The following is a 27,121-nucleotide window of genomic DNA, read 5'->3' as shown; positions in this document are numbered from 1 at the left end:
TAAGTCAGAGCAGGATTCCAGGTGAAAATTGTTTGGACAAGATTACTAGATGAGATTAAACAGACACATGTCAATCTCAACGTATCCCCAAGCAAATCCATTTCTTCTAAATTTGTTTCTTTTCCTATTTTCATCATTTTGTGTGAAATAAAATGATTAGCCAAAAGATCTGGGCAAGTCATATAAATGAAATTGAAATCGAAATCATGAGAGTGGGTAACATAGTGGTAGAGGAGGTTTTAAGGAATGAACTTCCGGGAACATTTAACCCAAGCAAGAAAGCTAGCTCTTCCTGTTCTCCTATCATATCCAATTAATTACCAGGTCCCTTAGATTCTTCCTTTAAATTGTTTCTTGAGGGTGCCTGTCTGTCTCAGTCCATAGAGCATGTGGCTCTCTCATTTCAGGGTTGTGAGTTCAAGCCCCACGTTTGGCACAAAGCTTACGTAAAGTTTCTTGCATCAGTTTTCCCTAATTCCCATGCATTAGTTCCCAGAACACACAAAATTATTGCCTTCGTTGGCCATCCTGGCTCAAATTTTCCTTCCCTTCAATTCACCCTTAACACTAGGCGCTAGAGTGCAAATGATGATCATACCATTCCTTAAACTTCTTCAGTGTCTTCTCATTGCAAAATACGCAAGTTCCCCCACAATGACTTGCTTACTTTTTCAGTCTCATTTCTTTTCTTACTACTTCTCCTTTGCCCTCTTTCACCAGGCCAGTGAACTAAAAAAATATATATATATATGTATTTTTTTTTAAAGGAAGGTTTAACGCCCAGCGCGGGGCCCAGTGTGGGGCTTGAACTCACCACCCTGAGATCAAGAATCTCACACTTAACCGATTGGGCCACCCAGGTTTCCCCCATCCCCACAAAATAAATTTTTTTTAATTAAAGTATAATTGACAATGTTAGTTTCAAGTGTAGAACACAGTGATTCAACAACTCTATATGTTCAAGTGTAGCTGTCACCATACAACCTTATTCAAGTACCATTGACTCTATTTCCTATATTGTACCTTTTATTCCCATGACTTCCTCCATAACTGTAAATCTGTGACTCCCACTTCTCCACCTATTTTGCCCATCCCCCCAACCTCTCCCTCTGCAACCATCAGCCAGTGGAGTTCTTCTTCCTTCTTTCTTTTTTTTTTTTTTTTTTTTTTTTTTTTTTTAATAATGGACTCCATTTTTTTCTTGCCTTTAAGTCTTGCACAAACTATTCCCTCCACCTGGAACAATGCTCCCGGATTCAATGGGCCGGCTCTTTAAGTGTCTAGTTCCTCCTCCCGCCTCCCTCCTCCTGGGCCCCTGAGCTCTTTAAGGGCAGGGCGGCGTCTGGCTTGCGCCCCAAAACCTTCCCTACGCGGCCACGACAGCAACCTGCACGGCGTAGGGAGGAAAGGAGCCCCTAGGTCGTTCTGGCAGTTCAGCTACTCCAGCTCCTCTTTCCGAAGGGCGTCGGGCAGGTCAGAACCTGGGAGGAGGAGCCGGGCCACCCCGGGGCTGCGTTCTCCTGTCACGTCCGATGGATGCAGCGTCCGTGCTCGGCCGACGGGAGCCATCGCTGCCCTGGCGCGAGAGTCTCTTAGAATCTCAGCCCTTCACGCGGGAATTCCGTTTACTACAGCTGCCGACGCTGGTGGTTTGTCGCGGAAGTTCGGGGCCCGCAGTCCGTTTGGGTTTCGTAGCAGGTCTGAGGGTGGAGTCTTGGTGTCAGGCTCGGGACGTGGGGCATTATGGGAGTCGTAGTTGAGGCCAACGGGATTTTGGAATGGTCTCGGGGCATTCTGGGAGTTGTAGTGTGTGGGCCACAGTGTAGTCCTAGGAAGTGTCGTCGTCCCAGGCCCCCTGGCTCTGGCGCTGCGTACGCAGGTGCCTGGCATTCTGGCAGTAGTAGTGCGTGAGGGGAGCGCCTCAGCCCTCGCGGGGGAGGCCGCGGTAGGTCTTCGGCAGTGTAGCCTTCCGAGGCCCGCGGGCTCTGGCGCTGTGTGCGCAGGCGCGGGGCGTTCGGGCATTGGTGGTGGGTGATGGGAGCGCCTCTGCCCTGGCCCCGCGGCCGCGGTGGGTCCTGGGAAGTGTAGTCGTCCGCGGCCCGGCCTGGTCGCGGGGTCTGGTGTCCGAGGCTGTGGCGGGTAGAGTCCCTCCCCGGACGCGGATCCGAAAGTCTGGCTCGCTTGGGCCCAAGATACTTAAAGCAGCCCCCTCTGTCCGAGATCCCCTCGAGGTGGCCCGGGCCGAAGACCACCTGCAGCTCGAGAACGCCTCGTCCCCCCCCCCTCCCGGCTAAAGGCGCAGAGGAAACGCGCCGTCCTGTGACCCCGTTACAGGAGGCGGTGCCGGGGTGCGGGTCGGGTCTAGGCTCCCCGGATCCCACACCGTGGCTGGGAGGGACTCTCTCTGGCGGCCCCGGTCCTCTGGGTGACGAGGAAGGGTGGGTGGGTGGTTGTGCCGCGGTGGGAGTCCGCAGCCGGTGGGGCCCGGTCGCTCCCGGACGGCCCGCGCGCTCAGGGCTGCCTTTTCTCGCTGTCAGCTGTGCCGTTTCCCCCTGCGCCCCTCGGTCCCGCCGCGAGCCATGTCTCAGGTGAGCTGCTCCTTTTTTCTTTCCCAGGGCATCTGTGTGCTTCAGGACTGGGGGACAGAGGCTTGCTTTCTCCGGAAGTGCCCTGCTCTGGTCCTCCCCTTCGGGCACCTGGACCTGAGGGGACGTGGGAAGGTTGACGGGAAGCTGTCCGGTGGTGGGCGGGTTTCGGACCTGGGGGAAGGTCGGGAGCCGGCGGGGGAGGGGGCGGGTGTGTTAGGTCACTTCTTCCTCCTTTTCCCAGCGTTAGAATGAGGAGTGCTTTACTCTGTCCCTCGCCCCAGCTACCCCTTTCTCAGTCGTACATATTAAAGTTTGTTTATTTTTGAGAGAGGGAGAGAGGAAATCCCAAGCAGGCTCCTCGTTGTCAGCGCAGAGTCAGAAGTGGGGCTCCATCCCAGGAACCGTGAGATCATGACCGGAGCGCAAATCGGGAGTCGGATCCTTAACCGGCTGAGCCACCCGACTGCCCCAATCGTATTCTAATTAAGCATGGACTTTCAGCACCTGTGTCAGTGGTCGCAAAGTGGAATTCCTGGACCAGCAGTATCAGCATCGCGTGAGAACGTACTAGAAACGTATAGTCATGAGCTCCCTTCCCATACCTTCTGAACCGGAAACTCTGGGTGTGCAGTTCAACAGTCACTCCCAAGTGACTCTGATGCGTGATGCATCCCGGGTGTGGGGGGTTCAGCGGGGGCAAACAAAGTCTCTGGCAGTTGTTTCACAGAGGTGGGGGTAAGAAGTCCAACTGTTTGATTTAGTTCCTGTTTTTAGTTCTACTTCTCTGCCCTACATACGTTGTCTCATGCTTGTCTCCAAATCCAGATGCTCTCCCAGATTTGCCGGGGAGTCCAGTTTCCATCTGTGCTGCAGATTCCGTGGTTGAGAAAATAGCTTCCTTTACTAGTCAGTAACCTTTATCGCTTAAAACTTTTTTTTTTTTTTTTTAACTGTAAGATACAACTGCCATGCATCTGGAGCTCTTACTAGTTTGACCCCTTTTAAAATTTCTGCTCATGCTTAATGGTTCTGTGGGTTACTGAAGCAGTGCAAAAGCAGGCCGTGAAGTGGGGGCACATTATTACTCCTAACCCTGAGGGGAAAGCTTTTGGTTCCATTCTGGGATGGGGGACATGTCTTCCTTGGGTAGTCTTTCTTACTGCGTATCCTTGTTCTGTGACACTGCTTACATCGCCGGTAAGTTTCATAGCCCTTTTTTCAGGAATGGCGGTAACCGTGTTGCACTTGAGTGCATGCCCCTTTTTAAAGGTACTGCTGCTGTCTGCTGTAGCCGGTTGTTACCATGAAGATATTCTTGCCGGATCTCATCAAAATAGGCTGCTATCAAGGAAAATATACACTGCCTACTGAATACAAAGGGACTGTCTTTGTTATTCATTAAGTGTTCTAAGATTCTAAGAACTTGAACAACAAAAGGCAGAAATCCATGTTGTTCATGTGTATAATCCTTTATCTTTCACAAAATTGTAAATTATGTCAGGACAAATCGTATTTTTTTTTTTTTCCTTTTCTCCAATTATGCAATAAAACAAAACTGCTAGGCTCTTACTAATTAGAATTCTGAAAACCCCCATTGCTATTCTGTGCATACACTGTCGACTCTCCATGGTGAGACTCATTTCACTCCTAATCAGGGCCTTTGGGAGCATGGGTGCTGGTTGTGCAGATATCTGTATATCATTTCAGGGGTCAGTGACATTCAGAGATGTGGCCATAGACTTCTCCCAGGAGGAGTGGGAATGGCTTCAGCCTACTCAAAGAGATTTGTACAGACATGTGATGTTGGAGAACTACAGCCACCTGGTTTCACTGGGTAAGTGTATTCCTTCTTATCTCCTCTAAGTCAGAATTTAAACTTGGGAACGGCTGTTGTAAATCTTGGTTTTCTGACTTAATATTCCCAAGGGAGGTATGTTAGTTTTCTTTTTGTTTGTTTTTTACATTCATTCATTCATTATTTTAGGGAGAGAGAGGGAGAGGGAGTGTGTGAGTGGGGAGGGGCAGAGGGAGAAGGAGGGAGAGAATCCGAAACAGGCTTCACGTTCAGCAAGGAGCCTAATGTGGAGCTTGATCCCACAAGGCTGGGATCTTGACCTGAGCTGAAATCAAGAGTTGGGCGCTCAACTGACTGAGCCACCAGATGGCCCTCTTTTTTTTAACTTTTTAAGATGGATTATAAGCACTGAATCCTTAGCGTTCATGTTTACATCTGGTAGATATTTCTTTTTCTTTTTTTTTTTTTCTTAATGTTTTTATTTATTTTTGAGACAGAGAGAGACAGAACATGAGCAGGGAAGGGGCAGAGAGAGAGAGACACAGAATCGGAAACAGGCTCCAGGCTCTGAGCCGTCAGCACAGAGCCCGATGTGGGGCTCAAACTCACAGGCGCCCCAAGATATTTATTTTTCGAAAAAGTTTATTTATTTATTTTTAACATTTATTTATTTTGAGAGAGAGTAAGAGAGCGGGGGAAGGGCAGAGAGAGAGGGAGAGAGAGAATCCCATGCAATCCATGCTGTTAGCGCAGAGCCTGACACAGACACTTAACTGACTGAGCCACCTAGGTGCCCCTAAAGATTTTATTTTATTTTTATTTTTTATTTATTTTTAATTCTTTTTTAACGTTTGTTTATTTAAAAAAAAATTTTTTTTTCAACGTTTATTTATTTTTGGGACAGAGAGAGACAGAGCACGAACGGGGGGAGGGTCAGAGAGAGGGAGACACAGAATCTGGAACAGGCTCCAGGCTCTGAGCTGTCAGCACAGAGCCCGATGCAGGGCTCGAACTCACAGACCATGAGATCATGACCTGAGCTGAAGTCAGCCGCTCAACCGACTGAACCACCCAGGCGCCCCTAAAGGTTTTATTTTTAAGTAATTTCTACATGCAGTGTGGGGCTCAAACTCACAACCCTAAGATCAAGAGTTGCATGCCCTACCAACTGAGCCAGCCAGGTGCTCCTACATCTGGTATTTCTTTAAAAAATTTTTAAAAAAATATTTATTTATTTTTGAGAGAGAGAGAGAGAGTGCGTGTGAGCATGAACAGGCAAGGGGCAGAGAGAGAGAGAGACAGAGAGAGAGAGAGAGAGAGACAAAGAGAGACAATCCGAAGCAGGTTCCAGGCTCCGAGCTGCCAGCACAGAGCCTGACGCTGGGCTCGAACCCATGAACTGTGAGATCATGACCTGAGCTGAAGTCGGATGCTTAACTGACTGAGCTACCCAGGCACCCTTGGCATTTCTTTTAATGGCTCCTCTTCTAGGGACTGAAGGACTGATTTTGAATTTATTTCCTTTTCTGCAAGCAGGTCTTAACATTTCTAAGCCATATGTGGTTTCCTTATTGGAGCAAGGGAAAGAGCCCTGGTTGGAGAAAAGAGATGTGAGAAGAGATCTGTTTTCAGGTGAGTAAGTTAATAACAACCCAACTAATCAATGAGAATGCAATACTTTTTTGTATGTTGGTTGGAAAGTTTTCCCTTAAAGATAGCAGAGGTATGGAGACTATGAAGTCTTGCCCACACAGCTCCATAAGGAACCGCGTTCACACCCACTTACCAGTCTGCCTTTAGTTCTCATCTTATGCTTTCCCCGCTTTCTTACAAATAGATGTGTGCTTTCTTTCCATTGTTAGCTCTGTCTGGGCTCTGGATTTCAATTCTTTTTGAATTCTCCTCCCTGTCTGTCTTGAAATTGACCTCTGTTTCTGTTGCCTAAGTTAAAAGGTATATATTTTTTCTGTGTACTACTGTTCCGGTTAGCCACCTTGGAAAGACTGATTCGTTGCTTTTTGGTTACCTGATGGCTTTATTCGTTCGCTCACACATTCCTTTAATGTTTATTTAAAAGACTTTCTCTTAGGTGCTACAGAGAGCAGAAAATATAAAAAAGTATAATAACCACCAAAGAAATTATAGTCTAGTGAGATATGATAGGTCTGTAAATAATTTCATTAGATGTCCTCAAATTGTCAGTTCAGCAGTAAGGAAAAACGAATTCCTATTTGTTTAGGCCTAGATGATTTGGATAGGGATAGTAGTAATAGAAGCAGAAAAGACAGGAAAGAGATCAGTTTTGGAGAGTAAGTGCTGAATTAGTAAGGAGATGTGCTTGGTGTGAGTAGAGGATGGTATTTCCAAGTGAAGAGATGCATAGGCTGTTGGAATAGATCACGGAAAACAGTTCAAGTTGGAGATGTAGATGTGGGAATTTTAACACTCAGAAGCAAAAATTGAAGCCCTGAGATTGAGCAGTGCCTGAAAACCTTCACCTTCAGTTGACCGTAGAATGGCTGGTGAAGCTCTTTAAAAACAAATGGCCGTGCCCTGCCCTGGAAGAGTCTATGGAGAGTAGACTTGAAGATCTATGGAGCCTAAATTCTTTATTTATGCAGGGTTCTGTAAGTTCTTTCGTTGATTCTGAAACGAACCTCTCCTGGAGGTACACTGACCTTCCCCTGAGATAACCGGAGACTGCCTCCGTGTGCCGGAAGCAGCAGCTTGGAAGGACTGGTGAGGGAGCAGGAGCAGGTGTCAGGAACACTGAGCTCCATCTGTCGGGAGAGCGGTGGTTAATTGCATGTGCTGCAGACTTCCAGGAGGGTGTGGAAGGTACTGATGTGGGCTGAAGTCGTGAGTGGAGCAAATGCAGGGAGAGTTCTTCATTTAAGTATGAGCTGAAGAACAGTGTCCTCTTGTACATGTAAAAATAATAAAACCAATAAAACTGTGTACAGGGGAAGGGAGGGAAAAATTGCCGCTAGTCCCACTACTTCCTGCCTCCCTTGCTTCCACCCATCTCTGTGCCCAGTGTGAGGCTTGAACTCATGACGTCAAGGATCGAGAGTCTAATGCTCTCCCGAGGGGCGAAGTGCCCCTCCGTTACCTTAATACAGCTTGTCCAGTTTTTGTGTGTTCATTCTAGTACCTCTGTCTCCCTTTTTTTTTTTTCAAACAGAGTAGGATTTATTGGTGGCACAAAGGTGGGGGGCAGTGGTGCTGAGGTTCTCATGAATACAGGGCTTGCCATGTGTCCAGGGGGGCCACGATTAGGGATGTATTTGACCCCATAGTTATTTGGGATGAACTGTTTTTTCAGTCATCATATCTTCAAATTCATGCGCATTAGAGTTAGTGAAGCCCCACTTCTTGGAGATGTGGCTCTTCCGGCAGCAGGGAACTTGAACTTGGCCCTGTGTACGGTGCCAATCACATGCTCCTTATTCTGCAGCTTGGTATGGATGGACATGATTTGGTCTGTGCGGACCCTGGCCATGGTGCCCTGGGGCTTTCCAAAGGTCCCCCCACGTGCCTGTCTGGAGCCCAGACTGGGGATAGCATGAGGTCAGACGTGAAGGTCCACTGGAAAGGACTGCCTCCTCTAAGGCAACTCATAGAAGCAACAGGCTGAATATACGACTGAGGAGGCTGCACACCAGGCCCCATGGGGAGACAGCACGGTTGGCTTAATTGGCTGCAGTCCAGTACATTTTTGAAAGGTGAAATATCACACAGAAATAATGCATAAAACATAAATCTGCAGCTTAACCAATTACTAAGACACCCATGTAACCACCACTCAGGTCAGTAAATAGAACACTGCCAGGTCCCTAAGAACTTTCTGAGTGCTCACTCCTGCCCCCACTCAAAGGCAGCCTTCTCTTTAATGGGAGTAACTTACTTTGTTTTCTTTATAGCTTTGTCATCTGTTTGTGTCTGTAATCACTATAGTTTAGGTTTGTATGTTTGTGAACTTTACATAGAGGGGTTCATAATGTATATGTTGTGATTTGCTTCTGAAAAGTACTTTTAAGATTTATGCATTTTGCATATTACCCTAGAGGTCGTTTCATTGTACAGCTAAGCCTTCCCCCATTTATTCTATTATTGAGGCCTTCTTGGGTTGTTTGCGTTTTAGGGCTGTCACAGGCAGTGTTACTATTGTCCCTGTATCCTGGCATGGGTTTCCTGGGGTGATATTTAAGGCTGGAATCGCTAGGTCAGAGGACAGTGACCCTCCTTCACATTATTAGCTAATGCCAAAATGTTTTCCACAGTGCTTTTACTGACTTACGTTCTCACAAACACCGTACGTGGGGTCCTCTTGTTCCCCAAACTCACCAATGCCCAAAAGTTCGGCACCATAATATTCAACTCTCCAGAAGAGTGTGCAGTGGTAGCTTGTGGCTTAAGCTTGCATTTCTGTGTCCTCCTCGTTAGGATAGTGGTGAGTGTCCCCGCCTGTCATAAACTTGCATTTCTCTGATTACTAATGTGGTTGAGCACCATTCTGTGTGTTTATGGGATATTTAGATACCGTCATTTGTGAAGTGCCTCTTGAAGGTTTTTGCTCATGTATTGGATGACTTACCTTTTTCTTACCGATTTGTAGAAGCTACATATCTCAGATTCAGATTCTTTGCTAATTATTGTCACTCACTGCAAACATCTTCTCTCACATGTGGCCTACTTTCCCCCTTAATAACTTTTTTTGATGAATGGAAATTCTTAATTTTAGTGGGGTCAGATTTACCAGTCTTTCCCTTTATGGTTGGACTGTTTAAGAAACTGTTTCTTACCATGAGGTCATAATGAAGACATCTTCCTGTATTTTCTCTTAAAAAGCCTGGTCTTTATGCCATTCACATTTAGGTCCATAGCCTATTTTGAGCTTATTCTTGTGCGTCATGTGAGTTACTCGTCAGTTTTGATCCCTTCTGTGAGCAGATCCAGTTCTCATAGCACCATATACTGATGTGTCTGTCCTTTCCTTTTGTTGTCTTCAGTTTGTCATAACTTAAATACCATTTTTTGTGTATGTTTCTGGGTTCTCTGTTCTTTAGTGAATCTCTTTTTTTCTATCCTCGCATACATCTATTCAGTCTTAGTCATGGATTTAATAATGGATAACATTTTACTGTATTTGCCTTACGGCACCCTTTTTTTGCTGAATAATTTAAAAGTAAATTACAGGGGCGCCTGGGTGGCTCAGTCAGTTAAGCATCTGACTCTTGATTTCGGCTCAGGTCATGACCTCATGGTTTGTGGGTTTGAGCCCTGCATCGGGCTGTGTGCTGTCAGCATGGAGCCTGCTTAGGATTCTCTCTCTGCCCCTTTCCTGCTTATGCTGTCTCTCTCTCTTTCAAAAGAAATTAAATTAAAAAAAATTTTTTTTAATAATAAAAAAAGTAAATTATAGACATCTCAACATTTCACTCTACAGTACTTCACTATCGATGAATAAATGGGACATTTCCTCCATGAGCAAAATGTCATTTTTCATACCAAAATAACAGTTTTGCCTAGTATTTTCTAAATTATTTATTCATACAAGTTTTTAAATTTTTGGGGGGGAGAACGTGAGTGAGCGAGCCCACACTGCGGGGCAGGGACAGAGAGAGGGAGAGCGGGTGAGTTGCCAGCAGGCTCCAGCCTCCACACTGAGCCCGATGCAGAGCTCGATCCCATGACTGTGAGATCATGACCTGAGCCAAAATCAAGAGTCAGTTGCTTAACTGACTGAGCCAATCCAGGTGCCCCTAGTATTTTTTTTAAGTGCACTGTCCATACGTAAATGCGTCACAAGTGCGCGCTGGTTGTCCTGCCCTGCAGGATAATGCAACGTTTCTGTTTCTCTGTATGTCCTGTAACTTTCATTGTAATGTATTCATTTTGATATTTTAAGACTTTGGGTCTTGTTTAAGTCACATTGAGATGTTAATTTTATTTAAGCAAGTTTGAAGCCATCAGTTCTAACCTCTCTCCTATGTATGCGGCTCCGGGACAGCCCTGTCTTTAAAGGCTTTGTGGGTCTGTTGTACTTGTCTTGCATGTGCACCTCCTACTGGCCTTTCCGAACTTGCGTGGTTTGTTCCCCTTTGTTTCCGTTTTCACAGTTTCTAGTATGTGATGCAGGGTCAGATCCATGCACGTGCAACTCAGGGATGAGCCCAGGATTTCATACACAACTTTACGGGAGCACTTTCCTGAGCTACCTCTCCTACACGTTTTGGCTCCCAGGCCCCCCTCTTTCAAGTCTTCTGGGTAGAAAGGCAGACCTTTAGTTTCCCCTCTGCTCTGTATTTCCTGCAGCTGTGTCTGCCTCTGCAGCTGAGTAACAAGGAGACAGGGAGAAAAAGAATAAAAATGGGTGGGATCCCTGTGCTCTTGGGAACATGGATTTTTCTGCTGAGAGAGAAAACTCCTTTCGTAGAGTTTTAAGAGCCTGTATGGCCACCACTGCTGCTAGATGCCTTGGGGTTAGGCAGGAATGGGAAATGAACAGACAAAAGATAAGATTTCTCTCTGACTAGTATAGACCCTCTTTCCCATTCCTCAGACCAGAAATAGAGGCTTCTCTGGGAGCTCTTTCTCCTCATACCTACTGCCCAGTTCCTGGTTTCATGCTGCCTTTGGCTTTAAGCCTGGAGAATTTGGAGGGGGGAAAAAAACCTAAGAAACTCACCACCAGTTCACTGTTACTTTAAGGTCTGATTTCCTTCTCTAATCGCCTTGCTACCCTTTACTTTTTAGGGCTCTTAGATGTGCATTCTGTGCACAGCGTTTACCTACATGCAGTAGGAGAGACAGGTCAGAGTGCACGAACTCCATCTTTACACGACTGGAACCATTCATCTTGTGTTTTGCAAGTGGAAACAAAAAGCAAAGTTGTAGCATGTAGAAAGAGGATACTGATAAAATGAGAATAGGAAGTTCAGTCTAGATTGAACAGGAGTATAAAGTAAAGTAAAAGGAGGAAAATGGTGGGGATTAAGGATGGTTAGGGAAAACATCGGTCAGATCGCGCAGGCGCTTTACAAGCCATGTTAATGAACCTAGAGCTCCTCCCTGTTAGGGAGTCATTAAAAGATTTTAGGCAGGCAAGCGTTTTATCTTAGCTAACATTTGGAAAACAGGTTTGTCGGAAGCAAGACTAGGAAACAGCTCTCATTTAAGAGGTGTTGCCGTGACCTCGGCCAGACGTAATCATCACATGAAGTATGGAGGGGTCCAGGGAATGAGTGGAGGAACGCAGGTTGGTAACAAACTGAGGAAGTGGACTCAAAGGGACCTGGAGAAGCCTGAGGAAACGTAGTTGACAGCACTCTCCATGGCGTTACTGGGGGAAAAAAAGTGAAGGGGAAAGAAAGACTGTCAATTTGTGACTGAGTTTTGGGGCTTTGTGGGATACTTGAATATATCAGTTCAGTAGGTAACTGGGTATCGTTCTGGAGCTTAAAGAGATCACAGTGCTTCTCAAATTTCAGTCATTTCGAGAGTTTTAAAGCACATATTTCAGACCCTACTCTGGAAAAATCTAAGTCATTACATTTGGTTTAGAACCCAAGAATCTGCATTTTTTATTTTTTTAATTTATTTTGAGAGAGGGAACACGTGAGAGAGCGTGAGTGGGGGAGAGGCCGAGAGAATCCTAAGCAGGCTCCACGAGGACAGTGACACAGGGCTCAATCTCAACGAACCATGAGATCATGACCTGAGCTGAAATCAAGAGTCAGATGCTTAACTAACTGAGTCATGCAGGCGCCCCAAGAATTTGCATTTTTTTAAGTGTATTTATTTTTAGAGAGAGAGAGAGAGAGAGAGAGAGAGCGTGAGTAGGGGAGGGGTAGAGAGAGAGGGAGAGAGAGAATCCAAGCAGGCTCTGTGCTGCCAGTGCAGAGCCTGATGTGGGGCTCAAACTCACAAAACCGTGAGATCCTGACCTTAACCGAAACCAGGAGTCATACGCTTAACTGGCTTAACCGAGGTGCCCCCCAAATTTGTATTTTTAACAAGCTCCCAGATGCCGATACTGAGCTAAAGTACATATATGGGAGTTATTTTCACAGCTTCTTAAAATTTTGAATCTTCCGTGTAAACTCCCTGCATTCCCTATATGTTGTTGAACTTATTCTTAAGCAGCTTTACCTAGTTTCTTTTTTTACAAGTCATATTGCTTTTCTGCAGGAATGCTAGTGAATTTGTATATTTATATCCCTCAGTCTTTATTGTAGCAATAAAAATACCCTAAACCTTTCTTTGCTGTAAATACTGTAATGCTTTTTTTTAAATTAATAAACTTCTTAAAAAGTAGTTTTAGGTTCACGTCAAAATTAAGTGGAAGGTACAAAGAGTTCCTATATGCCCCACCCCCACCACAACTTCTGACACTGTGGACATCCCATACCACAATCTCATATCACAATAGTACATTTGTTACAACTGATGAACCTAGATTGACACATCATCACACAAAGTCCATAGTTCACATTAGAGTTCATTCGTGGTGGCGTGTGTATTCTGAGGGTTTTGACAAATGTATAATGAATGACATGTGTCCACCATTTTAATAGCGTACAGAATACTTTTACTTTCCTAAAAATCCTTCACAATCTGCGTGTTCCTCTCCCCCCACCCCGCCCTGCAACCCCTGGAAAACACTGATCTTTTTATTATCTCCATGGTTTTGCCTTTTCCAGTGTGTCATATGGTTGGAATCATACAGTACTTAGCGTTTTCACATTGGCTTCTTTCACTCAACATTGTGCATGTAAAGTTCCTTTGTACCTTTTCACGGTTCAACAGTTTGTGTCTTTTTAGTGCCAAATAACGTTCTATTGTCTGGATGAAGTACAGTTTACTTTTGCATTCTCCTACTGAAGGATATCTTGGTGGCTTCCAAGTTTTGGCAATTTTAAAGAAAACTGGTATAAACATTCATATGCAGGCTTTTGTGTGAACATAACTTTTGAATTAATTTGGGAAGATACCAAAGAGTGCAATTGTTGAATCATGTGGGGAGAGTATGTTTGGTTAAGAAACTGCCAAACTATTTTCCAAAGTGGTTCTACCATTCTGCATCCCCACCAGCAATGAATGATAGTTCCTGTTGCTTCACATCTTTGCTAGCATTTGATGTTAGTGGATTGGATTTTGGCCATTCTAATAAGTGTGTACTGGTATCTCATTTTAATTTAGAATTCTCTCATAACATGATGTCGAATATCTTCCCATATTCTTACTTGCCACCTGTGTATCTTCTTTGGTGCAGTGTCTATTTGGGTCTTTTGTCCAATTTAAAATTGTATCGTTCATTTTCTCATTGAGTTTTAAGAGTTCTTTGTATATTTTGGATGCTAGGTCTAAACAGATATGTCTTTTGCTCATATTTTGTCCCAGTTTGCAGCTTGTCTTCCCATTCTCTTGACGCTGGTTTTTGCAGAGCATAAGTTTCTTATTTTAATGAAGTCCATCCAGCTTATCAATTACTTTCATAGATCATGCTTTTGGTTGTTGTATCTAAAAAGCCATTGCCATATCTAAGGTCATCTAGGTTTCCCCGTGTTATCTTCTAGGAGTTTTATAGTTTTGTGTATTACATTTAGGTCTATGACCATTTTGAGTTAATTTTGGTCAAGAGTATAAGGTCTGTGTCTTAATTCATTTTAATGCATATGGATGCATAGTTGTTCCAGGACCCATTGTTGAAAAGATGTCTTTGCTCCTTTGTCAAAGATCAGTTGACTATAATTATTCTGGTCTATTTCTGAGTTCTCTACTCTGTTCCATTGATCTACTTGTCTTTCTCTAGAACCAAACTGTCTTCATTACTATAAGTTTAGAGTAAGTCTTCAGGTTAGGTAGTATCAGTCCTCTGACTTTGTTCTTTCCCTTAAATACTCTGTTAGGTATTCTGGGTCTTTTGCTTCTCAATATAAACTTTAGAATAAGTTTGTTGAGATCTGTAAAATTGCTTTCTGGGATTTCATTGAGTCCGTAGATCAGGTTGGTAAGTGTTGTAGACTCTAAGTCTAAAGTTCTCTCTTGTCTAGCAAAGGAGCAGGATACAGGATTAAAGCGAGAGATGGCTAATGTCTGGGAATAGACAAGAGCACTGAATAAGGGTCTTTGCCCCGTTTTTATTGGGATCAGAAGGCTAACATGGTGACGGATGTGCACAAAGTGACAATGAATCTGTGAACATTAACTCATGGACGTGGCGGAAAGGGGGTCTTGAAGATATTTGGGGTTAGGTGTTTGGGTTAATACAAAACAAAATCCTGGCGCCGGGCGGCGGGGCGGAAGGTTGTTTACAGTGGACATGGGGCACCACCTCTGTTTATCTCAGCTTAGGGGATGAGACAGGTAGGGCAAGTAACCTCAGGGTTGACAAGGCACCTTTTCTTTTGTTAACCATCTCCGCTCAGGGCAACTTTGCCTGCAGCGCAGAGTAGCGTCTATAGCCCAATTTACCTGTTTATCTAACTTGGTCCTTCCCTCCTTTCTGCTATAGTACTAAATTGGGGGGCACTTCTGCCCTGAATGCCTAATCTTGTTTATTTCACATACCTCTGTTCTATATTGGTACCTTTGCACCTCCCTATTCTGGGGCCTTTTCCCCTCCCTCTCTATTCTGGGGGCTCTGCACCCCCTTGCTGTTCTCGGGTGCCTTTGCCCCTCCCTCTCTATTCTGGGGTGCCTTTGCACCTCCCTGTTCTGGGGTCCTGATCTTATTATCCAAACTCGGGTGTGAGCATCTTATGGCTTTGTCCTTCTTTATGCCTTTGTAACCCATTGGTGTAAGCCCGGGGGATTCCTAAGCTTATTTCCCACAGGTAAGAATTGACATCTTGACAATATTGAGGCTTCTTATGAATGTGGAATATTTCTGTCTCTCCTGTTACTTCTTATTTCATATCTTTCATCAGAGTTTTGTAGTTTTCCTCATACAAATCTGGTACATGTTCTATTGGGTTTATACCTAAGTATTTCATTTTTTTTGGTATGCTAATACAAATAGTAATGTCTCAGTTTCATACTGCATTTGTTCATTGCTGGTATATGGGAAAGACTGACTTTTGTACATTGACTTTGTATCCTGCAACCTTGTTATAATTACTTATTCCAGGTTTTTGGTTTTTGGAATCTCTGCATAGATAATACTGATATCTGCCAAAAAAAAAGTTTTATTTCTTCCTTGCCAATCTGTATACCTTTTATTTAATTTTTATGTCTTTTTTTTATTTTTATTTAAAAAATTTTTTTTCAACGTTTATTTATTTTTGGGACAGAGAGAGACAGAGCATGAACGGGGGAGGGGCAGAGAGAGAGGGAGACACAGAATCAGAAACAGGCTCCAGGCTCTGAGCCATCAGCCCAGAGCCTGACGCGGGGCTCAAACTCACGAACCGCGAGATCGTGACCTGGCTGAAGTCGGACGCTTAACCGACTGTGCCACCCAGGCGCCCCTATGTCTTTTTTTTAATGTTTGTTTTTGAGAGAGAGAGAGAGAGACAGACAGAGAGACAGAGAGAGAGAGACAGAGCACGAGTGGGGGAGGAGCAGAGAGAGAGGGAGACACAGAATCTGAAACAGGCTCCACGCTCTGAGCTGTCAGCACAGAGCTCGATCCAGGGCTCGGACTCACAAACCATGAGATCATGACCTGAGCCGAAGTCGGACGCTCAACCGACTGAGCAACCCAGGTTCCCCTCGTTTGTTTTTTCTTTTTTAGGGTTTATTTTAGAGAGAGAGAGAGAGAGAGAGAGAGAGAGAGAGAGAGAGAGACCGACCAACAGAGCATGAGCCAGGGAGGGGCAGAGAGAGAGGGAGACACAGCATTGGAAGCAGGCTCCAGGCTCTGAGCTGTCAGCACAGGGCCTGATGTGGGGCTTGAACTCATGAACCACGAGATCGTGACCTGAGCTGAAGTCAGACGCCTAACTGACTGACCCACCCAGGTACCCCCTTTTCATGTCTTTTTACATTAACTAAGAATTCCATCATGGCATTGAAAAGCAGTGCTGAGAAGGGACATCCTTCCTGTGTTCACATTTAGCAGGAAAGCTTCAGATTTTTCACCATTAAGTCTGACGTTACCTGTAGATTTTTTGGTGTTCTTTATAGCTTGAGGAAATTCCACTCTATTCCTAATTTGTTGAGGTTTGTTTTTGTTTTTGTTTTTTGTTTTTTGTTTTTTAATGAATGGGTGTTGGATCTTGCAAGGCATGTCTCCTGATGGTATGTTTCCTCAGTTTTTGTCTCAGAAAATCTATTTCTCCTTCACCTTTGAAGTATAATTTTGTAGGGTACACAATTCTAGGTTGGTGGATTTTTTTTCTGTCAACATTGTAGTACGTGAAGTACTTCCTCAATGATCTTAAGTAACGTGATAGAGGATTTTTTTTTTTCATGAGAAGAGAGTCAATGCATCTAAAATTTTTTGCTTTGAGCATATTAGGTTTTGATTTATCATAGGAACGCTTTGTTACATTAAGAATGAATCTTTGTATCTCTTTAGGCTTTTAATAAGTGTAAGTGCTTTGTTATAGCAGATCCATTTGGGAATTACCAAAAAGCGTGTGGGCATAGTAGGCGATGGAAGAAGGGGAGGTGATGTTGAGTGAAGGAAGAGGGGGGTGAGGAATATATAATTAGCGTTCTATTTATGTCTTGTACCTAATTTTCTTGGTTGTGCTTTTGACTCTCAATGGTCTGGGAAACCATATGGCAGATAATATACTAACTCTGTGCAGTTAACATCAATGGCTTTTTCTAATATCATGAAATATCTAGGTTCACCTGACTTATAATATATTTCAGTTCCCAACTAATTTCCTGAATGAAGCCTTTGTTTACCTGTTGCAGTGATTTTTATGTGTTGTTTCTGATCTTTTATACAATTTTCATTCTAAATGTAATGAATTTACTCCTTTCTTACATTATTGTTTTCTTCTGTGTCCTCTTTATCTCCCTATTTAATTTCTCAGCTCATGAAAAGAATTATTCAGTTTTTTTTTTTTTCAACGTTTATTTATTTTTGGGACAGAGAGAGACAGAGCATGAACGGGGGAGGGGCAGAGAGAGAGGGAGACACAGAATCGGAAACAGGCTCCAGGCTCTGAGCCATCAGCCCAGAGCCCGACGCGGGGCTCGAACTCACGGACCGCGAGATCGTGACCTGGCTGAAGTCAGACGCTTAACCGACTGCGCCACCCAGGCGCCCCAAGAATTATTCAGTTTATATCCCCAGGGCTCTTACTGAGGTGCTCAGTAGATATGAGATTGGTTTATAGAGGAGTCAGGAAAGTAATGTGAGATTTTCCCTTTATTGGGGCGCCTGGGTGGCTTAGTTGATTAAGCATCTGACTTCAGCTCAGGACATGATCTCGCAGGTTCAAGCCCCATATCGGACTCTGTCTGACAGCTCGGAGCCTGGAGCCTGCTTCGGATTATCTGTCTCCCTCTCTCTTTGTCCCACGCTGCTTGTGCTCTCTCTCTGTCTCTCAAAAATAAATAAGCATTAAAAAAAAAAATATTTTTGCTTTATTGAGATCATTTTCTTAACTGTTATTTCACTCTTTCCTGTATCCTAATCTTTCATTTTTACATGCCTACCCTATAAATATAGATCTTGATCCTTTGTTCAGATATGTATTAAAGCAATAGATCTATTTATATTTCCTAGAAGCTTATGGTCAGTGATAATAAAAGATAGCACCCCCTCAAACAAAATAAATGTCACAGTGTGTTTTAGAGGAAAATGAAGTTTTTAATGTGTTTTTGGATATAATTTTAAACTTCCAGAAAGCTTGCAAGAATAGTATAAAGAATAACCACAAGCTTGTTACTGAAATTTACCTACTGCGGACATTTTACCTTGTTTGTTCTATCCTTTGGTATATGCTTTTTTTCTTGAAACATCTGAGAGTAAGTTGTATACATCATGGCCTTTTACTCCTACATATTTCCTAAGAATTAGGATATGAGTGAATATATTTTTTAAAAAGTCTTCATATTATTCATATTATAGTTTCTGTTTCCCCCCCAAAATGATAAAGTTAGCCTGGAGAAAATCGGGGCCTATGTTTGTCTATCAAAAGCATCTGATGGAAAGACACTGTTATACCAAAGTAGAGTGTCAGCTGTCAGTTTGGAAAGTAGAGTTAGAGTGAGGGTCATAGACCGTCATTGTCAGAGGTACCTTTTACTTATTTGGTCATTTAGAATAAGTTACTGTAAGGTGTTCCAAAGGCATTAAGTAAACAGAGTGTGATGTCTTTGTGGGACGTGAGGAACATTTGTGGTTTATTAGCAGCATTATGAAATTGTCTTTCTCAAGTCATTTTGGCCTCAGATAAAGTTTAAGTGGAGCTGAGGACCAAAACCCATCCTTCCCAATTATTTATCTTCGTGTTCTGTTTTATCCTCCCTCTTCAGTTACTTCTACTTAGCTTTTCTTGTTATTTACCTACATCTCCCCTCTGATATGTTCTGAATTTCTGGGCTTACTGTTCTGATTTCAGTCTCCACGAGAACTACAAAAACTGTGAAAGCTATGCACTGCTGAGATGCCTTTTTTAAAAATCTCTCATTAAAAAAGTGAGGAGTGGCTTTATCTTACTCAACACAGAAAAAAAGAGAAACAACTGCTTTGTTTTTTCATTTTCAGAACCAAATCGTGAGGTCAAAGAGTTTTCTCAAAAAAATGTCATTTATGAAGATGACTCACCCCAGTGTTTGGTAGTGGAAAGAATTCTAAGCCACGGCCCTGAATATTCCAGTTTTAAAGGAGGCTGGAAATTCGAGGAAGATACTCAGATGCAAGGAAATCAGGGGTGTATCCGGCAAGGAACAGTGTCTCATCAGGGAGCCCTGTCTCAGCACACGAGTATCAATACCGTGGAGAGGCCCCATGGATGTCATGAATGTGGGAAGACTTTCAGTCGGCGCTTTTCCCTTGTGCTACATCAGAGAACTCATACTGGAGAGAAACCATACGTATGTAAGGAATGTGGCAAAACCTTTAGCCAGATCTCAAACCTTGTGAAACATCAGATGATACATACTGGAAAGAAACCCCATGAGTGTAAGGACTGTAATAAAACGTTCAGTTATCTCTCATTCCTCATTGAACACCAGAGAACACATACTGGGGAGAAACCCTATGAATGTACTGAATGTGGAAAGGCCTTTAGCCGTGCCTCAAACCTCACTCGACATCAGAGAATTCATATAGGAAAGAAACAGTATATATGTAGGAAATGTGGGAAAGCCTTTAGCAGTGGCTCAGAACTCATTCGCCATCAGATTACACATACCGGAGAGAAACCTTATGAATGCATTGAATGTGGGAAGGCATTTCGCCGTTCTTCACACCTTACTCGGCATCAGAGCATCCATACTACCAAAACCCCCTATGAATGTAATGAGTGTAGGAAAGCCTTCCGATGCCACTCATTCCTTATTAAACATCAGAGAATCCATGCTGGAGAAAAGCTCTATGAATGCGATGACTGTGGTAAAGTTTTCACGTGGCATGCATCCCTTATGCAACATATGAAAATTCATACCGGAGAAAAGCCCTATGCGTGTACTGAATGTGATAAGACCTTTAGCCGGAGCTTTTCCCTCATTCTACATCAGATAACTCACACTGGGGAGAAGCCCTATGTATGTAAGTTGTGCAATAAGTCCTTCAGCTGGAGCTCAAACCTTGCCAAACATCAGAGAACACACACTCTAGAGAACCCTTATGAATATGAGAATTCATTTAATTATCACTCGTTCCTTACTGAACACAAAGAAATTCACGCTATAGAGAAAACATAAGAATATGGATTAAGAAAAGCAAACAGTTAATGCCTTAACTTTGACTTCAAAGGATTCTTGGAAAGAAGCCTTATGTGAATATGTTCAATGTGAAGAAAAATGGGTCATACTTGATTCAACATCCTGGAGAAAAAATAACCTAGGAATATGTGGGAAAGCCATTAATAGCTTTGCATTCTTTTTGTAATATCAGAAGATGAAATCAGTCAATACTGAGAAGCCTTCATTTGGTGAGATTCCCTTACTCTACATTTGTAACTTCCTACCAGACAAGGATACGTGGCCAATAGATGTGAGAAAGCTTTTAATTAGAAATTGGCCCTAATTCTGCATCTGTCGGCTCAAACAGGGCAGAATGTGTGGGTAAGATTGCACTTTTTCTTGGACATCAGAAAATTAATAATGAAGCAAAGTCATGCAAACACAATGATTCAGGAGTGTTTTTTGTACCATGCAATATTTATTAGGTTTTAAAATACTCTTCTAAAGAGAAAACACAACACTATAAATGTACTGAATATAGGGTGACTTTCTGCATTATATCAAACTACAGAATTATACTGGGGGAAAAACTACCATTGTAATGAGTGTGGCAAAATCTTAAGAGTTCTGAGAAGTCATACTGGAGGGAATCTGTGGGAGGTTTTTTTTTTTTTTTTTTTTTTCTTTTTTTTTTTTCTTCTTTTCTTGGGGGTGAGGTGATTTTTGCTTTAAAGCAAATTCAAAAAGCTATGAATAAATATTTTATTTTCTAGTTAATTAATCTAGTACTTGCAGAGTTTTTTCCACACATTTGTGATTATGAAAATGCAACTACCACAATATCGATATCACTAACAAGAGTAGTGCGCTTTTGTTGAAACATACATGATTACTGAAACCTTTTTAATATATTATGGCTTTAACTGTGAGACAATTTAGATTTAAAGTTATGCTAACTCATGTTTATCCTTGAATATGACTAGACCTGTTTTAGTCCGAAATAAATGTAAATAAGGTGTGTCACAGGAAAATGCCAAGGTACTTTTCCTCTTGTTCCATTTACAGTAGGAACATTTCTTTTGTAAGCACGTATTTGTCAAAATAAATCAGATGATGTTTTCACTCTCCATGTACACCTTGCCCATTTTTTAATGTCCCAGTTAAAGGTGTATCTTTCAAGCATCTGTCTGCCTCCTTTTAAGAACTTACCTTGCATTTAGTATAGATAATATGCAACTTAGCACTTGAATAAGTGCCTTATTTAAGTCTGTTTTTTTCATGTATGGGTAAATCTTTCACAAAGTGAGAGGCTGGCATTTTTCTCTCCTACTCCTTGTGACATACATCGCTGCTGCCTAATAATTTTCTCCAAGCCTCAATCTCTACCAGAACAACTCCGTGGTACAAATCCTCCCTTTCCTTTGGTGTGCCTGGCATTATTTTCCTAGCACCATATGGGGGTCTTTGGTGAACAAAAATGTATTTATCATTTTAATTTTTTTAATGTTTTATTTTATTTTTGAGACCGAGAGACAGAGCATGAGCGGGGGAGGGTTAGAGAGAGAGGGAGACACAGAATCCGAAGCAGGCTCCAGGCTCTGAGCTGTCAGCACAGAGCCCGACGCAGGGCTCAAACTCAGACGGTGAGATCGTGACCTGAGCCGAAGTCGGAAGCTCAACCAACTGAGCCACCCAGGCGCCCCAAATGTATTTATCATTTTAGAGGTTTGTAACATTGAGACGTGGCCATAGACTTGTCTCAGGAGGAAGGGGCTGATTGGACGCTGAGCAGAAGTTATATGGGAACATAATGACTGAGAACTATGGGAACCTCATCCAAGGTTACTATTCCTGCAAATTTAGAACCTGAACTTAGGTATCTTTGCTTTCTCTTTAGGAAATAGGGAGTGGGCTTTAAATTGCCCACCTGGATTCCTTCTCCATATTCTTGAGAGAATGAATTAAAATTGGTACAAGTGGGAAGTGGCTTGCTTGTTTCCTTCTGCTTTTGCTTTTCTTGTAATAGCTTTTCTGCCTTTATATTAAGAGATTGGGTCTGGATCTAGGAGGAACCATAATATTTTGAAGTATCTATTTTTTCCCTCTTGTAAGCAGGACTCTCTGTTTCTAAATCAAATGTGACCTCCTTACTGGAGCAAGGGAAAGAATCAAAGAATGATGGAGAAAAAATGATAAGAGGCCTCTGATCAGGTAAGGGTGGGGCAATCAGGCAGGGAGCACCTTTGCAGGTAGTGGCCCAGCTTACCAAATTGCCTGAATCAGTCTTTCAAAAATAACAATTTGCCCATAAAATTCCCTTCATGCAACATCATCCTGAACTATGTAACTCATCCTAAAGGTATTCTCAATTTGTGGTTGAGATATTTCAGAAAATAAGAACTATGCCATTATTTTTAATTAAATTTAAATACGTAGTTTCTAGATTATACAATAAGAGATGTCAAGACACTACTAAGTAAGAAAGAAAGTGAATGGTTTGTGGGAATTCTGTTATACAGTATGTTTTATTTGTCATAACAAGAAGGTGCTGGCAAGGTTCATAGTTGCTTTCTTTCTCAATTTTAGCACACAAATCTGTTACATCTTTCCATATTTAACATAATCACTTTTTGTAAGCTGTAGTGCTTTCCAATGGTAGTGGAAGCCCAAAAAAGAAAGTTGCCTGTTTTTCAAGGAGAAATTCTGCAAAAATAGCCAGACACACTAAGATATAACAGCAAACAGTAGGAGAAAAACGTATGGATGATATTGCACTTTATTTTTTGTAATGTTTCTTTTTGAGAGAGACAGAGCGTGAATGGGGGAGAGGCAGAGAGAGAGGGAGACACAGCATCTGAAGCAGGCTCCAGGCTTTGAGCTGTCTGCACAGGACCCGACGCGGGGCTCGAACCCACAAACTGTAAGATCGTGACCTGAGCTGAAGTCGGACGCTTAACCGACTGAGCCACCCAGACACCCCGATACTGCATTTTAGGTCACTTGTAGAACATAATATTATTTCAGTTCCTATTTGTATGCTTGAGACAGAAACAATGGTGATCTATAGTATGACCATCTCAATACACATGAGGGCGTAAACATCCAGCTTGAACGCTTTTTTTTTTTTTTTTTTTTTAGAGAGAGAGAGAGAGAGAGAGAGAATGAGTGAGGAAAGGGGAGAGGGAGAGAGAATCCTAAGCAGGCTCTGTGCCCAGTGCAGAGCTCAACACGGGGCTCAATGTGGGGCTCTATCCCATGATCCTGGGATCATGACCGGAGCCAAAATCAGGAGTTGGGTGCTTAACTCACGGAGTCAACCAGGTGATCCCCAGCTAAAGCATTTTGTTCTATGTAGTAGTTTGTATTTCAGACACAATTTTCTTAGGATTGCATATTCGAGATGTGTAAAGTTTAGTGAAACATGCTCAGGAATGCAACCATTATTTGAACTGAGACAGACACAGTATTTTCATTATTCTGTTGTCCTTTGTTCAGTTATCCATATAGTATAAAAGCATCATACTTCAAATGAATAGGTCTATCCTTTATAGAAGAGCATATTGGGTAGTCATTCACATAACACATGGTATCTTCTGGAATATGACTCCTGTATAATTACTGTGGGAAATCTTCCTGAATTGACTTTACCTTCGGAATAATTATATTGTATACTGTCAAGCTAGGTCTACAGCTGAATGACTGTCCACATCTGGCAACTCCTAGATGCAGCTGTCGTGCTGTTGTGAGTGTAGAATGTGTACCAGTTTTTACTGTTCTCTCTTCAAATGAATGTGATGTTACTATCAGGTTGGATTCCACTGCTACTTCTAATGTTTTCAACAAGTCTACTTTCAAATAGGATGAAGTATTGTGGCAACAACCAGATAAAGCAGATAAAATACAAATATATTTTTACTAGTTTTTTTTTTGTTGTTGTTATTTATTTTTGAGAGCGAAAATGCGAGCCAAGGAAGGGCAGAGAGAGAGGGAGAGAATTCCAAGCAGGGTCCACACTGTCAACACAGAGCCCAATGCAGGGCTTGAACCCACAAAGCGTGAGATCATGACCTGAGCCAAAGTCGGATGTTTAACCAACTGAGCCCAGGCGCCCCTTTAGTGGTTTTTTGTTGTTTTTTAAATGTGTATTTATTTGAGAGTGTGAACGGAGTAGGGGCAGAAAGAGAGAGAGAATCCCAAGCAGGCTTTGTGCTCCCAAAACGGAGCCCGATGTGGGGCTTGATCCCACCAAACATGAGATCATGACCTGTGCTGAAATTAAGAGTCAGGTGCTCCACCGACCGAGCCACCCAGGTGCTCCTCAAAAATCATATTTTTAAAGGCATATTTGAACTGTGGAAGCAATGATGACTAAATGGACCAAAATTCCAGAGGGAAATCTCAAGTTTTTGTGGTCATTTGAAGGTGACGTGGCAGATTAGCAACTTGAGAAGCTTCAAGTGCACACAGCTGGTTCCCTCTCCTGGGACATTTGCTGAATTTTAAGGCTGTGCAGAACTCTGGGTGGCTAGAATCAAAGCTGAAAGAGTGAAGTATCTGCAGTGTCTGTGGTACTTAGGGATGAAAAGCCCACTAGAGACGGGTGACTGCCCAAAATAAGTAGCCAGTCTTCTCCTCAAGCCATCTGTGAAAATTTGAAGCTGCATGAGGTAGGAGGTTAAGGAGACTAGGACCTACCAAGCCCTCGGATTTAAAAGCTTTAGGAGAGTCCTGCCTAAAATACAAAGGCTAAACAAGGCTAACATGAGGCTTATTAAAAATGCAGTGTAGCTCTGAGCCAGCTCAAACTTATGGGACTGAGGTGATTAGCACCTCAAACAGAGGAAAGGAGAAACTCTCTGGTAGAAGGTAATGTAACCTAGAGCCCCTGTGGTTCTTTTAAACATGATGTCTGGTACACAATTAAAAAACAAATTACTAGGCATGTGAAGGACAGGAACATATATAGATATACTTCATTTTAGTGTGCTTTGCAGATACTTTTTTTTTTTTAAACAAATTGAAGGTTTGTGGTGACCCTGTGTTGAACAATTCTATCTGTGCCATTTTTCCAACAGTATTTGCCCACTGTATGTCATTGTGTCACATTTTGGTGATTCTCATAATATTTATTTTTCGTTAATATTATATTGAATTGCTGCAATCTCATGATAAAATTTTAACAGATGAGGAGTTGCTTCTTATCAATGAGCAAAGAAGGTGGTTCCTTGAGATGGGATCTAGTCTTGGTGAAGATGCCGTGAAGATTGTTGAAATGACAAAGGATTTAAATTATTACATAAACTTAGTTGACAAAGCAGTGGCAGGATTTGAGAGTGCTGACTCTAATTTTGAAGGAAATTCTACTCCGGGTATAAAGCTATCAAACAGCATCATATGCTATAGAGAAATCATTCTTGAAAGGAAGAGTCAATTGATGGGTCAAACTTCTTTATCTTAAGAAATTGCCACAGCCACCCCAGCCTTCAGCAACGACCACCCTGATCAGTCAGCAGCCATCAACAGCAAGGCAAGATCCAATACCAGCAAAAAGGTTATGAGTCACTGAAGGCCCAAGTGGTGGTTGGCATTTTTTTTTTTTTAGCAATAAAGTATTTTAAAAACTAAGGTGTGTGTGTGTGTGTGTGTGTGTTTTTTAATAGAAATTAACAATATAGCACACTTTATAGACTGAAGAGTAAACATAACATATGCACTGGGAAACAAAAAAAATCATTTGACTTGCTTTCTTGCGATATTGTGCTTTACTGTAGTGGTCTGGAACTGAATCCACAGTATCTCTGAGGTATGCCTGTAATCAATAAGAGACAAAACAGACGAGAGAAGCAGACATACAGGTGCCTAGATATTGGGGGTTTTAGACAAGGATTTTGATATATGGTTAATATGTTAAAATACAGGAAAGAATGGAAGAAAAAACAATTTCAACTAGTAAGAAGAATCTATAAAAAAGGCAAGTGGCTATTCTAGAATTGAAAACACCATATCTGAAATTAAGAATTGAATAGATGGACTAAACACAAATTGAATACATAACTAGAGATAGTAAACTGGAAGGTGAATCAATAACAAAAATACTGAAACAGAGATGGGGGAGGGGAGAGAAAGAGAGGAAAAATATGCCATGGTCTGAATGACGACTTTGACTCTTGTTCTATTCAGAAAGCTCTCCTGTTCCCCCCGCCCCGCCAAGGAGGACTACTACCTTTCCTTCAGATTCCGGCTGATGGTCACCTGGGGACCTTTCTTGACTGCCTTATCTAACACAGGTGCCCCTATTCTTATCCTACCATCTTACTTGTTTCCCTCTGTTCTGAATTTAGCCTCAAAGTCTACTTAAATGAAGTCTAAAAAGAGCCCACACTCTTAAGCAGTACTTTAAAACATGCTTTTTCAAAAGGTTTGCTTTTAAAAAGTTGGGAGATAGTAAAGACAGTTTAAAAATGTAAAAAAAAAAATATCTGATACTTCAAAAATGGATAGAACCGATATCCAGTAACAGTCTAAGCAAATCTATGTATGACTTTGAAGACATTATAATCATGCTTTTGGAAATTAGTTCATGATAGAATTGTTCACCTAAAAAGAACAGAAAACTTAGTTCTGTTTACTACATGGACTAGAGAACAGACAAGTAAAATAAAATTATGACTCAGAAATAACCACTAATAAGACAGATCAAGGTATACATGGTTCAATGGAACAGTACAGAGAGCCAGAAATAAGCCCTCGCCTATATGGTCAATTAATCTATGACAAAGGAGGGAAGAATATATAATGGAGAAAAGACATCTCAATAAGTGCTGTTGGGGAAATGACCACTTTCTTGCATGATACACAAAAATAAACTCAAAGACTTAAAATGTGAGACCTGAAATCTTAAAACTCTTAAAAGGAAACA

At 42.3% G+C, this 27,121-nt stretch overlaps 1 protein-coding gene and 1 pseudogene across 10 annotated transcripts in view; one reads left to right on the top strand and one right to left on the bottom strand.

The window, feature by feature from the left end:
* Positions 1-1,403: 1,403 nt before the first annotated feature.
* The window catches only part of LOC125148584 (zinc finger protein 140), a 36,948-nt gene continuing 11,230 nt past the window's right edge, over positions 1,404-27,121 (top strand). The window contains exons 1-5 of one of the 10 annotated variants that reach the window (XM_047826557.1): positions 1,404-1,473; positions 2,538-2,588; positions 3,414-4,422; positions 5,920-6,015; positions 19,061-21,329. In XM_047826557.1, the coding sequence (XP_047682513.1) occupies positions 4,215-4,422; positions 5,920-6,015; positions 19,061-20,220 (1,464 nt within the window). In that variant the 5' untranslated portion in view covers positions 1,404-1,473; positions 2,538-2,588; positions 3,414-4,214 and the 3' untranslated portion in view covers positions 20,221-21,329. Of the gene's footprint in view, positions 1,474-1,496; positions 2,589-2,782; positions 4,423-5,919; positions 6,016-19,060; positions 21,330-27,121 lie in introns of those variants that run through there. The other 9 variants (XM_047826559.1, XM_047826561.1, XM_047826560.1 and 6 more) reach the window with 9 other exon arrangements.
* On the bottom strand, positions 7,980-8,089 carry LOC125149741 (uncharacterized; annotated as a pseudogene).

The sequence above is a fragment of the Prionailurus viverrinus genome, chromosome D3 (assembly GCF_022837055.1).
Source record: "Prionailurus viverrinus isolate Anna chromosome D3, UM_Priviv_1.0, whole genome shotgun sequence".
Taxonomy (NCBI): Eukaryota; Metazoa; Chordata; class Mammalia; order Carnivora; family Felidae; genus Prionailurus; species Prionailurus viverrinus.
Note: the sequence above shows the minus strand (reverse complement) of the source record. Positions and strands in the feature narration are given on the sequence as shown.